Here is a 14,036-nt window from a genome sequence, read left to right as displayed (position 1 = left end):
GGGTGGCAAGCGAAGTAAATTTGGCGTTATCAACAAACCGAATCAATTTTCGGATTTCAATTCTCCCTCTTATTGTACTTTTCATCTAGCTTATAAATTGAGTTTCTGACCCCTGCCTTTAAGATGTCGGCCTATAGTTACATCCTTCAAAAACCTTTTTTCCCCCGAATCTCTTTTAAGTTGTAACGATACTTAAGAGGTCTGATAAAAGACTTTGTAATTGGATAATAGCGATGTTTCAACTCAAATAGTTTATTATTAACTTATGATAACCTTTCTATCCCAGTTTTGAATTTAAAGAACTCTAAGAAAGTTTTTAGTGTATCGTAGGATCATGGAATTTAGGCTTAATATTTAAAAATATAAATTTTTTACGAACCAAAATGGACATGCAATCGCTAATTACAAGAATACATACAGCTAATGTCCTTTTTATTTTATTGGAATTTCTTGGGCCCTGAATGTCCTAATCCTAAGTTTATAGTATAGTTTAAATGGTAATCCCAAATTGCAGGTGTTAATGAATTTAAAACAGTAATTGTTTTATACTTATTTATCTGGCCTCGTTTAAAATATCTCTTTATCATATTCTTCTTTAAACTCTTCTTAAAAAATTCAAGAAAGCTAAAGTAGAGATGAGAGAGATGCTGGAGGGGGGGAGCAAGAAAAAAATGTTTGAAATAGTGTTGATGTAATTTGATGTGATAGAATTTTTTTATCTTCGCTCGGCTAATAACCTATCAAACTCGTAATCCTTCCAAAAGCTCTCCTTGATCTTGCCTTCCTCTATATCCCCTTACTTACTATAGGTAGCTAGCTATAGCCATAATGCGGGCCGCGTGTATACCTTCCAAAGTTTAAATTGATATTTAAGAAATACCCTTCGAAAACACTAATTTATCTCCGTCGCAAATTTATCCCTTGTATTATACTTACGTTTCCTCGTGGAGGAAGTAGTTTCTCTCCGATGTTCTTCATCTCTGTTGCGCATGTGTAGGACCGTGCAGTACTGGTTTCAAAAGGGAGGGAGCTAACGGAAATTTTCTCTCCGAGCCCCCTCTTATGAACCTCTTCCGTGTAGAAAAAGGGGGTAGGCAAAGCTCAGTATCGAGGGGGATGACTTAAACGCAGTCTCTTCGCGTTCTCTGGACCCAAAGCCCAGGCGCCGAAAAGGGAGATGGAAGGCAATGCTTTACCCCCGTTTCTTTCCCTCTTAGAGGCTTATTAGGCGCTACGGGTTAGCTTTGGAAAGAAGTGAAACTAGGGATATTGGTGCTTTGTCCCGGATTGTTTCTCTTGAAGTTTCAATCATTCTTTAGTATGCCCGGGCTTTCAATGTTGTCGACCACCGGTTGAAGTTTTGAATTTTTTAGGCTGGGTCTTTATCAGGGTTCGGATTATATACAGGGGAGAACTGTTCGAAATAAATTCTTTAAAGGGGGTTTCTCGATAATCTGTCAGTCCCTTATCTGTCACACGCTCGCTGCTGTCACCTTTCAATTTGCTTCGCTCCGCGGCATTCCATCTTCTTAGCCTAGTGTTTCAGGTTTCAGATCTGGACCTCTACTATCTGCTATCGTAATTTTAACCCTTGCATAATTGACATCAGGCTGATATTACATTACCAGTGCCTGTTCGGTTCTATTGGAAAATTTCTGGTACAAGTTGGACGTCATAGTTTAAAGGTTTATATGTAAATATTGGTAGGCCTATTGTAGGATTTGAGAAAGGTTGGAAAATCTTAATGAAAATTCGTATTTTCCTCGAGAATCTCGATGAAAATTCATGAAAATTTCAAAGAAAATTCCTTCAGATAATCTTGTAAGAACCCTTCCACAAATTTCTCGGTACCCCTGTATAAAAATATTTTTCTTAATAAAATTGCACATTAGGCACTTTTAAAAGTTCCATAACTGGCTGGTAGTAAGTAATATGGTTCAATTCGAATCAGTGCCCCTATCCAAACGAAACGAAGTTATTTTCCCACCCCCTCTCTCTCTCTCTCCCTCACTCTGGCCAGGTTTTTTTTATCCCCTTTTATAAATATATAAAAAAAAATGTCGATTAAGGTTTGAGGAGTGGAGCATTAAGGGCCATTAAAGGCCGGCAATACGCTGATAAGAACCAATATAATTTGACAGGCCAATCAACGGGCTAAAATATCCATTTTTATCCTCAACTCTCTCTCTAGCTCTATTAAACTTACCGTAGGAAAAAAAACCTATTAAAGTTTCCGAGGCCCGATATTATTATTAAAGTGTGCGGCACTCTTAAAACATCGCTCTTAGTCTTGAAATAAAAAAAAATTATGAAAAAGTGTCGAAGAGTTTAACGCCAAGTATAGTGTCTGTATAACCACTATCGTCCCCGCCATTTTAATTTGATAACCCCCTCTCCAACCCCCTTAATCCTCCTTGGTTTTAAAGGAATTGTAAAAACCGATATAGGAAAACGTAAAGGGGCTTAAGATATTTCCTCCCCCCCTGTTTCTGAACTTTAACCCCTATGTGATTGGTTGGTAAGAGGTTCGGTTTAGCAGACGATACTGAAGCAATGCCAGCACAGTAGTCCTTGACTAATCAGGGATAGATTTAATTTTAGAAGTAGGAATAGAGAACAGAGTAATCTGTGCGCCCGTCAAAGTCCCGGACCCCCTTCCACGGGACGGGGAAAGAAGAGGCGGGTCATAGCGACAGAGGTAAAAAGGAATTACCTCACTATTTTTCGCCGTCCCCGCATCAGCAACGTCATTAAAACGTAGGGTTTAAGTGAGCCAATAAGATAATTTAAACTTTTCGTTACGTGTTGGAGGGAGGGGCTATACACTGGGTGCTCTATGAGTCGGACTGAAGTAAATACTAACCGTTAATTCTCCATTCCTATTTCTAAAATTAAATCTATCCCTGGTATAATGTAATGTTACCTGAACCATCCTGAACTTCTTGTAATATTTAAGGTACAATCTCTTTGCCAAAGTACATATAAGGGAACCTTGCAAGTTCTGAAGTACTTGTCTTCACGATTCCTTTAAATGAGGGATTAAATGATGTATGCCCGCATACGTTTTTCACCTCCTTGGGAAAAGAAAAAAAAATACTTATTTTATGATAAAAATCTTCAAAGTTTTTAAAGTCAAATCGTTTTAGTCGCGATCGAGTATAATTCGGGCCTGCGCAACATCCATTGATTATATAAGAAAGTAAAAAAAAATCTCAAAGTAATTTTGAAACACCATTTACCTTAATAATTATATACGCATCAATTTTTATTACCCTTAAAGCTTATACAAGCAATCTCTAAAGAAGTGGCATGCATTTTTATATAAAAAAAATATATGGGCAGAACACTTTATAATATATACTTTGTACTACCAGGAATGCATACAGATAATAGGAATGAATCATTGTGTAGACACTTGTAATTTTCACTCAACGTATCTGGGCGGACTTTGAGGGAGGAGCTAGACTAATCCTTAGTTATGTATGACGAATTTTACCTTTCGAATAATTTATCTCGCTGCCTGTGTCAGGGAGAAATGAGGTAAGATAGAGTTGAAACTATCCCAGTGTACCTTGCTCATGGCCCTACCCTTCGGAATAGGCTATTGTTAAGTGCTGCCACGTAGCGCCATTGTATTTGTATTAGAACTAGCTTCTATTTTTAAGACAGAGAGGGCGTCCTTTACGTTTACGTACTGTACGAGCCTACCTAAATGCTGAGGATGCTGGGAGGACTTCAGTGCCGTTCTGCTGGGGGTACAGAGGCAACATTATAGGTATGGGGCTTTCCAACCATTGAAACGACAGTTTTAGAAAGACGTCAGAATTATGACACGTGACGTGACTCGCGGATTGTAAGTTCTAAAGCCACGTGTAGAAATTAACATGGAATATACATGGTACACAATAATTCCCATTGTCTGTATTTATTCCTAATAGAACCCCTAGGAGCATTACATAATCTAAAATATCCCTATATTTACACAAAAAATCTTTACTTTTTTTTTTATTTTACACACACACACCCCGATTAAAAGGCTCGGACGCCGCCGAATTAAAATTGATATAGAAAATGATTAAAAATGGACGACGGACGGACGGTATATACTCTATAGTTGGCAATACCTATAATTTCGTCAAGAAATTTCCAACGCTTTTGCGACGACGTTTAAGAAACGTTTTTCTCGCTGTTTTTATAACAGATTTATAGGTATATAAAGGGAGAGAAAATGGTTTCTTAAAATCGTTTCTAGAAACGAAACGTGATAAAAATACAAGATCGTGCACGCGACATTTGGGTTTTTGCGCCCATGGGAAACAATTTTTCCCGCCAATTTTTACATTCGCGTGCCATTTTCTGATTGGTTTGGCCGTTTCTAATTGCGCCACTTTTTCTTTTTTTTTTTTTTAGTTTTGTTGCCCGTTTTCTTTTTTTTTTTCGAAATAATTATAACCGTTCGTAATTATAAGGTTCGTTTTGAACTTTGGGGCGATTACCGAAATTTTTAAGTACAAGTGTAAAGTTTCTATAATTATTTATGATGTAATTTAAAAACGCGAGAAATCTCCTCGCGCAAAAATTTAAAAGCGCGGTAAATTAGCTCGTGCCGAAATTTAAAAGCGCGGGAAATTAGCTCGCGCCAAATTTAAAACCACGTGAAAATTCCTCGCGCGAAATATAATAGCACGCGCTTTTTAAATGGACGGACATAAGGCGATTAAATTTAATGTCTTTCGCGCGCAAATCAACTTATTAATCGGTTCGTTGTCTAAAATTGAATCACATCTCTTTGTCCATTTTAATTAATACTTTTTTAAGAAAATAATCCTGGACGGATATAGTAACAATTTGCGTATTTAATTAATGCAATAATACTGTAATATTTCAATTCGATTTCGGAAGTTTGTAAGGCGCGAATCTATTTCGGTGTCTGGACTTTGTTTTGGACGATGGACTGTCCGCTTTACTCCATTGATTAGCGTCCAGATGGTCACTCGATGATGATGATGATGATGATGTGGAGGTTCTTTTCTTCACGGCTCCCGCGACGAATCCTTGACTATTTCCAATCCAATTTTTAATAGCCAGTCTAATATCCTCGGAATTGGACGTTTTGGCGTCGATATCCACGCCTATTTTAAATGAAATGAACGTTTTAGTAAATATATACGTAACTCCGGAGAAAAAAAGGGAGGGAAAAGTAAATATAAATCTTAAAGTTTTGATTCCACCTCGGGTGCCTGTCTTTCCTCTAAGGGACAGCGAAACCAAAATGTCAGTAAGAGAACGATATCTTTTGATATTTTACTTAATTTCTCTTTAATCTTATCGAGATAACGTTTATGAACATTTTGCTTAATTACTCGGCCCCTAATTGTTGTAACCCCAAGTAATTAGTATCCTTGGAAAGGGGAGAAATAGGGCTATAAAATCGTCAAAGGATTTTCCTGTATCTCTTATAGAACCAAAGTTCTGACTTTTAGTGCTAGACGAACCGCACCGAACCAGATGTTCTTATATGACAGGGCACCATCCTACATCCGAGACTTAAACTTTTTATGTTTTTGGGTGATGGGACAAATTCACACACCCAATTATTTTCCTTTTTATCCGCCCTTTAAAAAAACCACCTAAATCGTCGTTTTGCCGTCTCTATAGAAATCATGGCTTGAAACCACGCAAGTAACATAAACCACAATAAGTATGACACAAGCTAGCCCATTTTACTTCGGAGTCCAGTTTTACCTCAATTCCCAAATATTTAGCGCTGTTTAAAAACACCTTAGGCCTATCTAGGAACAAAGCTCTTGCAATTCAACAATTAAATAGACTATAAGAATTTATAAGGAAAAAAAATAAATTACCATAAATTAGTAGATTAGATAATTTAATTTTTCCCCAAAATTCGTATCTACTATTTCACATTTGTACCCCTACATAACGCATAAGTTTATATTCCATTTTATTGTCATACTTATTTATTGTCACGTTACTTATTTCGGAACAGGGGCAGGGCGTTTGCTCCCCAAATAAAAAAGAAAAATTTATATTATCCCCTTACGCGTATTTGATGCTCAATTACGCTCTATTTTAACGTTATCTTTAAAAAAAAAATAAAAAAAAACTGGCCCGATCGACTTGCAGTTCGCGCTAAATACTTTTTCCCACGGTGGCACTCTTTGCGACTCCGTGCACCAAGCCCAAAAACCCTTATAACCAAAGACAGTTGAGAGGGCTATAATCTGGCTCGCTTGCTTGCTTACCACCCCCGGATTTAAGACTTCCATGGCCTCGAGATGTAACTTTTTATTTTATTTTTTTTTATTTTGAAAAGGTCCACCTTTCGATGGGTACCTTAGGCGACTTCGTCATTAAGTTCGACGCTTCTCAGAATCATTAATATTTTGTCATCGCTTCGGTTTTCATTTTGGTTGGTCGCGTTTGGCATTAAGATTCGCGTGCCAGTATTTTGGAGGCCCGGTCTACATGTCCATGCATGCAGGCATGGGTTCGGACCCCTTAGGGGTCAAACTATACGGAGTTCGGATCGAGGGACGTGGGGTACAAGATCAACAGATGGTCGATTCTCCTGCGATTCTCGTGGTTTTTAAATTTTATTCTTTTTACCATAAATGGCTATCATCGTCTTTGTTTCAACTATGGGCCTCTCGACTAAAATTTTATGTTTTGGGGTAATTTTTGTTTGGAATTATTAAGTCTTTTGTTATTAATGCGATTGATTTAATTTTATACTGAATTAATTTTTATTGTATAGTTTGAGGCGAAGTTCTTCTGATTTTTTTGTATTTTTTTTTAAGAAAATAAATTAGGATTCTTTATGAGATTCTTTAAATTTGGCGTTTGAGAATTTATGGATGATAAAGTTTGAATCGAAATGAGTGATAAGGGCTGATGATGAACTGCGTGGGAGATTTTGAAGAGATTTACGTAGCGATTTGAGGCAAAGTGCAAGAGAGTTTGAGGAGAAATGGGTAGGGATTTGAGGCAAAGTGCAAGAGAGTTTGAGGAGAAATGTGAAGGGATTTGAGGCAAAGTGCAAGAGAATTTAGGGAGAAATGGGTAAGGATTTGAGGCAAAGTGCAAGAGAATTTGAGGAGAAATGCCTAACGATTTGAGGCAAAGTGCAAGAGAATTTGGGGAGAAATGCCTAGGGATTTGAGGCAAAGTGCAAGAGAATTTGGGGAGAAATGGGTAAAACTTTGAGGCAGATTTTCACGAGAATTTGAGGGAAAATGCGTAGGAATTTGAGGTGATTCAATAAATAAATCTTGAGGCGATAAATGCTCGAAAACTTGAGAGGAAATTATAGAAATAAATCTTCGAGAAAAAGGAGAAACTCTTAATTAAGAAATTTATAAGTCGAAACGCGAAAATCCGCTTAAAACATTTCCCACTCATCAGATATCATATTTCGATTAGGCTTAACGAGAAATAAATCTATAATACTCATTTAAAACGAAAATCCAACCCCATCCATAACAAGAAAATAAGAGATAAACGAAAGTTAAGAGAAGCTAGCTGAGAAACTTGAGGTTTTAGAAAATGGTAATTATTTTTTGTGGTTTCCACTTTCCAAGTTAGAGAGTGCTCGCGCCTGGGCTTTAAAAAAAAACACCGCCTCCTCGGGCTGCTTCTTGTCATGAAACCGAAGAAAACCCATCCTTTATCATATAACGTTCCTGGATGGAGCCCATACGAAAAGAACAAGCCAAGCGTTAATTATAAATGACACACCGATGGGGCTCCACCCTTCCATCGCTTAAAACAATCGACTTTAGACCAAGGCTTAAGAAAAGAAAATAAATCCGAAAAAGGTATTATCCGGGCTTCGGGCTCGGGCTTGTGCTATAGGAATGGAATGGAATGGCAGCCTGGGATAATAAATACCTCTCAATCAAAAAGCAATGGAGACTTGGAGAGAAAGAGAGATAGAGATAAGTTTTCTTTTTCTTTATCTCCGGGTCTATAATAACGGAATTACGAGATACAGATTAATCTTGAGACCATAGTAGATATATCATCTTTATTTTTTATTTGTTACAACCTACGTCATAATTTTGTAGTTGTGAATTAACCGAAAGTTATCGGAATAAGTATTTATAGCGTCAGAGGAGAAGAATGTCTGTCCCTAACTTAAAAGGTATATGTTTTTCCCGCTGTTTATAGACTATTCCGTTAATTACTTGAGAGAAGAATAACAATACCACAGGGGCAGGAAAGGTCACCTTCTTGGGTTATTTCCATCGCACCAGCCAAGAAGCACCCCTACATTTGAAACCAAGGTCTATTGAATTATAGCATTTGTTTCATTCGACAATTTCGAGCGTTATGTATTTCTGATAATTCTATACTCTATAGTCATTGATATCTCGCGTGTTTGATTATTAAGAAAGGACCGGGTGTGTAATAGGGATGTCAAAGATGTTACGAGTTACTATATCGATGGTTTTTTTCTTGGCCGAGTTATAATGAAACATACACGTGGTGCAGTCAATCGGATCTGCAGCGTACATCCCACACGCTTAAATCCCAATCCAAAAACTAAGAATGATGATGAGAAATCGTATCTATAGGTAGGTTTCATCTCATCTACATGGCAAATTAAAGGTTTTGAGGCTATGCTATATTGGTTGGTTAGATGGTTTCACTAGATTAGGCCCTGCATATTCGTTACCAATGGCAAATAGAGATAACGGAGAGTGCACGAACTAGGTAATGAAAGCCTTCACTAGCGTCTATGGTCGACCAATCAGCGCATAACTATAATATTTCGTTATCTTTTAAATTTATTTCATTTGAATCTTGAGGTTATGATCTAGGATTGTGTTAGAAGTTATATTTAATTGTTCATGGAATTCAATTCAATCGCTATCTACAACAGTTTGAAAAGGTTGTAGTGATCTGTTCGATTCAGTGATCATTCGGTTCAAAACCAGCATGCTGGAGATGGTCTAATAACAAATTATTGGAAGCCCTGAATTTTTAAGAAACGGGGGCAAGAAATTTCCCTAGCCCCTTTCGCGCACAAATACTTTTCCCGTATAGGCCTAGTATACTTTCTAATATTTCTATTTGCTTTTGACATAACTCAACTTTTTTTTATCTTTTGAAATCGCATTGAAGTTTACTTTAAACCTCCAGGGTTTTGGAATTAAAAAAATTTTTCTTTTAGAGCGATCGGTGTATTATTTTGGTAATTTATTTCACTCCCAACTGATTAAGCGGGGTAACCCTAGGGCCAAATTACGCTTTTTCAAATGCTTGGAATTGAATTATTGAAAGTAGATCCCTATTGGTTGAGTTCAGTTTTAGTATTCCTTTAAAAAAATTGAATTGGACGTGGTTAAAAAACCCAGGTTTTAGGTTTTTTGAACTTTTTTCCGTAATATTTTTTTCTCTAAAGCGCGGTGTAAATCGAAGGAAATTATTATATTTTTTTGGGCATGAACCATGATTGGAAGGCGTGGATTTTGGGCTAGAACAAAAACGATATCCGCGGGTTGGGTGCGTGCACCTTGAAGGCTATATCTTTTTTGAGGCGCGTTATGCTGTGCATGGTGCCGCGTTCACCCACGTATTATATACAATATAATAGGATTTCCGCCCTAAGTCAGTCTTACTCCAGAAATGACCATCGTAGCTACGGCCATAAACATATCTCGCCCCCATCTACCACGCCCTGACGCCCTGAAACCACATTATTTCTTCTTTCCTCGCTTGCATCTTTCATGGATGGATATTCGATTTAGATTTTGCGCTTTTTTTTCTCGCTCTCTCTTCTAAAGAAGTAACCGAAAATCCGTTTTAAATCGGTCATCAAATTTAACTTCCCGTAGATGCAAGGAGTATCTATACGTAGGTGGGGCATATTGGAGACGCAATGCAGTAAGAATGGTTTTATCCAGGTCGGTCTAATTCACTCTGGTACGTTGTATTTGCAACGTGAAAATGGTTTTAAACAGGTACGTTGTATCTGTTGTAGGTTGGGGTTGAATTGCACCTGTCTAATGACAACCAACACTTGCGTCTTCACACGATTTATACAACTCCCGTTTCGCACATTTTTTTGGTGTCTCCTTGGTTTAAGATATCGCGGACGGTTAGATTAAACTTGGGACGTTTTTTATAGTATCAATGTTGTTACCTATAGGCATAAGTTCATAAGATATGTTCCGTTCCATAAGTTTGTAACTTAATCTCTGGTAACTTAGAAACTGGAGCTTGTAATTTTGAAGTGAATGAGGTAGGTCATAGATTCGAGGAGGTAAAGCGAGGGAGGCCTGGTGAGGCGCTGCATGCTGTCAAATTTGGGCTTAGTATAATGCAGACTAGTAAATAGGACCTAGATGGAACTTGGTCCTGCATGCAAAATTAACCACTACCGAGTGTAGGACTTCAATTGACTCGCTTAATTGTCGTTCTCCTTCTCGAACTATAGTTATCTCAAGCTGTAAGTCTCTCAGTAGCATTACGAATAGTATAGGTAGTGTCATACTTATGGAAGGAACATATCACTTATAAACTTATGGTCTATATATTTGGAGGATGAAATCGTTTTCGTCTGATTACCCTGCAGGACGACGTGGCGCACCGCGGCATTAGACCGCGTTCCGTGATTTGGATGGTGGATGGTGGGTGTGGGTGTTGGACGCGAGCTACGGATGGCCCTATACGAAAAATGCCTACACCCACTGGTGCTCACCCGTCGCTTAATGCCCGACAAAAATTCCGTAATTTGCTATACACCTAGACTGATTACGAGGTCCAGTTTTTGCTTAAGAGAAAAAAATTAAAAAAATAAAATAAACCTGGCTGCCACTGGAATGTTATGTCTTCTAATGGTACCAAGAATTTGGCGCGGTGAATGCTAGCCAGGTTACCCAGGTAGGTGTCATTAGCCGCGCCACAAGTACATAGGTTTTCCCGCCATTTGGGCAACTCCCGCACCCGCGTTAGATCTATGCATGCGTAGTTGAACTTTTAGATTTGGAATGGGAAAAATTTACTACTTGTTTTTATAGCGATACATTTTTGAAACTTGTAATTAAAATAACATTTAAGTGATATCGTATGACTCGATTATAGAAGCTTTTCAAAAGGGAGGGAGATATGTCGTCTGATTAACATTTATTGGGTAGGTATGTGGATAGGGAAGACATTACCAGAGGTAATTTTGTTTGAAGTAATATCTGCCGTCTTAAGACAAGGTGCTTAAAACCCAGACTCAAAACTAACTACCTATTTCATATTTAACTAGTTTATTATTTGCCTAATTTTCGCATTTTAAAGTACATCAAAACCTTGCCCTACTAAACGCTACTATCTCTTTAAATTAATATAAAAAGAAAGCCAATCAAAATTATGATTAAAATAACATTAAATTTAGACTTGGGGGCATTTCATTTTCTTATCGGTTTTTTGTAATCCTGACAAAACAATGAAATGTGGTGGCCCCTGGGGGCCAATGCTCAATATTTTTGACCTTGCTAAATACAATATGGTGTGCGGCAAACTGAATTATAATCAGATTTTTAAAAGATTTAATTCCCGCCTTAAACCTCGAAGGAATATTTTGAGTCCGCCTTAATCTGGGCCGTGAAAAATTAACTTTGATCAGAGTATAGCGATTAATTTAGTTATCCACCAGCCACGAGGGAATATTTAATTATCTTAAAATGATAATGCTAATTACGCTCCAGGCACGAATCATTTCTGACTTAATTACTATGCAATTAACGTATTGGTTTTCGAAACTCCTTTATATTTTTATACTAATTTGGTTATATTTTCCATTATGCATGGGATTAAAGATTTCCAGACTTTTAAATAATTTTATAAAGTCTCCATAGCTTATGGAACAATTTTATAAAATTATATAAAAATTCCCATAGTTTATGGAACAATTTTAAAAAATTATATAAAAATTCCCATAGTTTATGGAACAATTTTAAAAAATTATATAAAAATTCCCATAGTTTATGGAACAATTTTAAAAAAATTAAATAATCTCCATAGTTTATAGAACAATTTTAAAAATTAAAATTCCCCTAGTTTATATAAAAATTTCAAAAATAAAAATCCCCATAGTTTATGGAACTAATTAAAAATTCCCCATTTATTTTTTGAAGAACTTCAAATAATTCCCACAAAGATTTTAAAACAAATCCAATCAATACCTTTCATCGAAACATTAAATCCCACGTTTTAAATAAAAACCACAAAATTAAACTTACTACTTAAACAGCTTGGAACTCCATTACTCTTTACTCTTTCGGCCAACGCTTCGTGCAATTCATCAATATACCTAATCGCCTCTTCAATTACTGCAATCTAATTAATAATTAAAAATTAAACGCCTAATTAAAACCCTGAAACTAAATAGATAGATAATCAATATGCACTTGGACATAATTAACAATAGCAATCTTACCTTGGGTACTTTAGGTTTTGTCGCAATTGCAGGCACCATATGTCTCAATCTATTAAACTCCTTACGTTTAATCTCATCCAATTTTGAATCAGTCCAATCTGGCATTTTATTGGTAATGTTTTTCCTCGAAACTTTATTATTTTTATTTCCGGATATTACGGGGTCACTCAGGTCACTTTTACGCCACACCTTTTTAATAACCTTACGGTTCATTCTTTTAAAACACTGACCGTTTCTCGCGATGACCAGCAAACTTATGTTAAATTCCTTTCCACCTTATGTCACTCACTGTTTCTTTTACAACAAAAAAAGAATGTTTTTAAAGAAGTTGAACTTTCCGAGCACGGTTTATGACTTCACAATTTCAGAGAGCCTAGAGGAGCTCTGTCCGGGTTTACCTTCTCGGATGAAATCTGTACGAGTAGTAAAGGTAACTTGTTCTCTCCACTTCTCCCAGAGTTCCAAGTCGGGTTGCTGGTTGCTGATGTCTGGGGATTTATTTTTTAGTTGTAAAGAACGGTATTCAATTCACCCTCCACCTATCCCGTAGTAAAGTTCTGCCACCCCTCCCCTCAACCATTTTGCGGGTAAAACTATCTTTAGGCCTACTTCTTTTGCTTTTAGTAAAAGAAGAAATACCCCTGATCGTTGTTACACCCGAATGATTCTGTTTTCCGTAAACATTTTTATCACGAAATCTCTTGCTTTTTTTGGAAGGGAACAGATTGCGCAGCATTGGTGCAGTGCTTAGGGTAGGTACATCGTGCTCGTGGTTTGCTTGTAACCTCTAATGGTTGCCTTGGCTGCGTTAGGTTAGGTTGGTTTGGTTCGGTTTGGATGGACATGTCACGAAATGAACATATTGAGTGTTTTTTTTACCTGGGTTTCTGGAATTTGCAGGTGCAGATTTGAATTGGGTTGATGGGATGATTTTTCAAATGTTGTGGTATGCATGCGTTATAGTTATTACTTTGCCATTATGTCTAGTTTAATTTTGATTTAAGTGATTTAGAATGAAAGTTAAATATTTTTGCTTACAAATTTTTAACTATTAATTTAATTAGATGCGAAGTTATACCGTAATTTTTAAGTTAAGTTATGATTTAAATTTTGGGAAAAATCAAAAATTATGAGATGGTAAAATAGTCTGATTTATAATTGCAGTTTTAAATCGAGAAAGACCTGGAAATAATTTATAGGGAAATTATTGGTTTAGAGCAGAAGAAAATTATACACAAATGTACTCATTAAAACCTGATAAAACCCAAGCTCTCTTGATCCAATTATCACCCATGTATACAGCGTTTGAAACTTCCCATAATACGGTTTAAAACATTTATGATTAATGTTCCACTAATTTGTTTTAATTCATAAATCTCATTCTCTTTAATTTCATTATTATTATTATTATTATTATTATTATTATTATTTGAGATCCCCGTAGCTCGCTTAAGAGAGTATCCTGAATAATAATAACCTTCTTCATATATACATTCTTTTTTTATCTAATTCTTTTAAATGCAATATTATTTCTTGGGTTCTGCCCTGTCACGTTTTATAAGAAAATTACAACATTCACTGAAGA

At 36.5% G+C, this 14,036-nt stretch overlaps 1 protein-coding gene across 1 annotated transcript; it reads right to left on the bottom strand.

The window, feature by feature from the left end:
• Nucleotides 1-3,234: 3,234 nt before the first annotated feature.
• Nucleotides 3,235-12,853, bottom strand: LOC149709840 (uncharacterized). The gene is made up of 3 exons (XM_089857970.1): nt 12,452-12,853; nt 12,255-12,351; nt 3,235-5,132 (listed from the first exon to the last, which is right to left on the bottom strand). Exons 1-3 carry the CDS (start codon nt 12,662-12,664, stop codon nt 4,885-4,887), a joined length of 558 nt encoding a protein of 185 aa, XP_089714096.1. The 5' UTR covers nt 12,665-12,853; the 3' UTR covers nt 3,235-4,884.
• Nucleotides 12,854-14,036: the final 1,183 nt, after the last annotated feature.

The sequence above is a fragment of the Phalangium opilio genome, unplaced genomic scaffold, assembly GCF_054372755.1.
Source record: "Phalangium opilio isolate 3A_F unplaced genomic scaffold, DU_Popi_V2 ptg000011l_1, whole genome shotgun sequence".
In the NCBI taxonomy this organism is placed as follows: Eukaryota; Metazoa; Arthropoda; class Arachnida; order Opiliones; family Phalangiidae; genus Phalangium; species Phalangium opilio.
The sequence above is the reverse complement of the archived record's forward strand: the minus strand, read 5'-3'. Positions and strand labels throughout refer to the sequence as shown.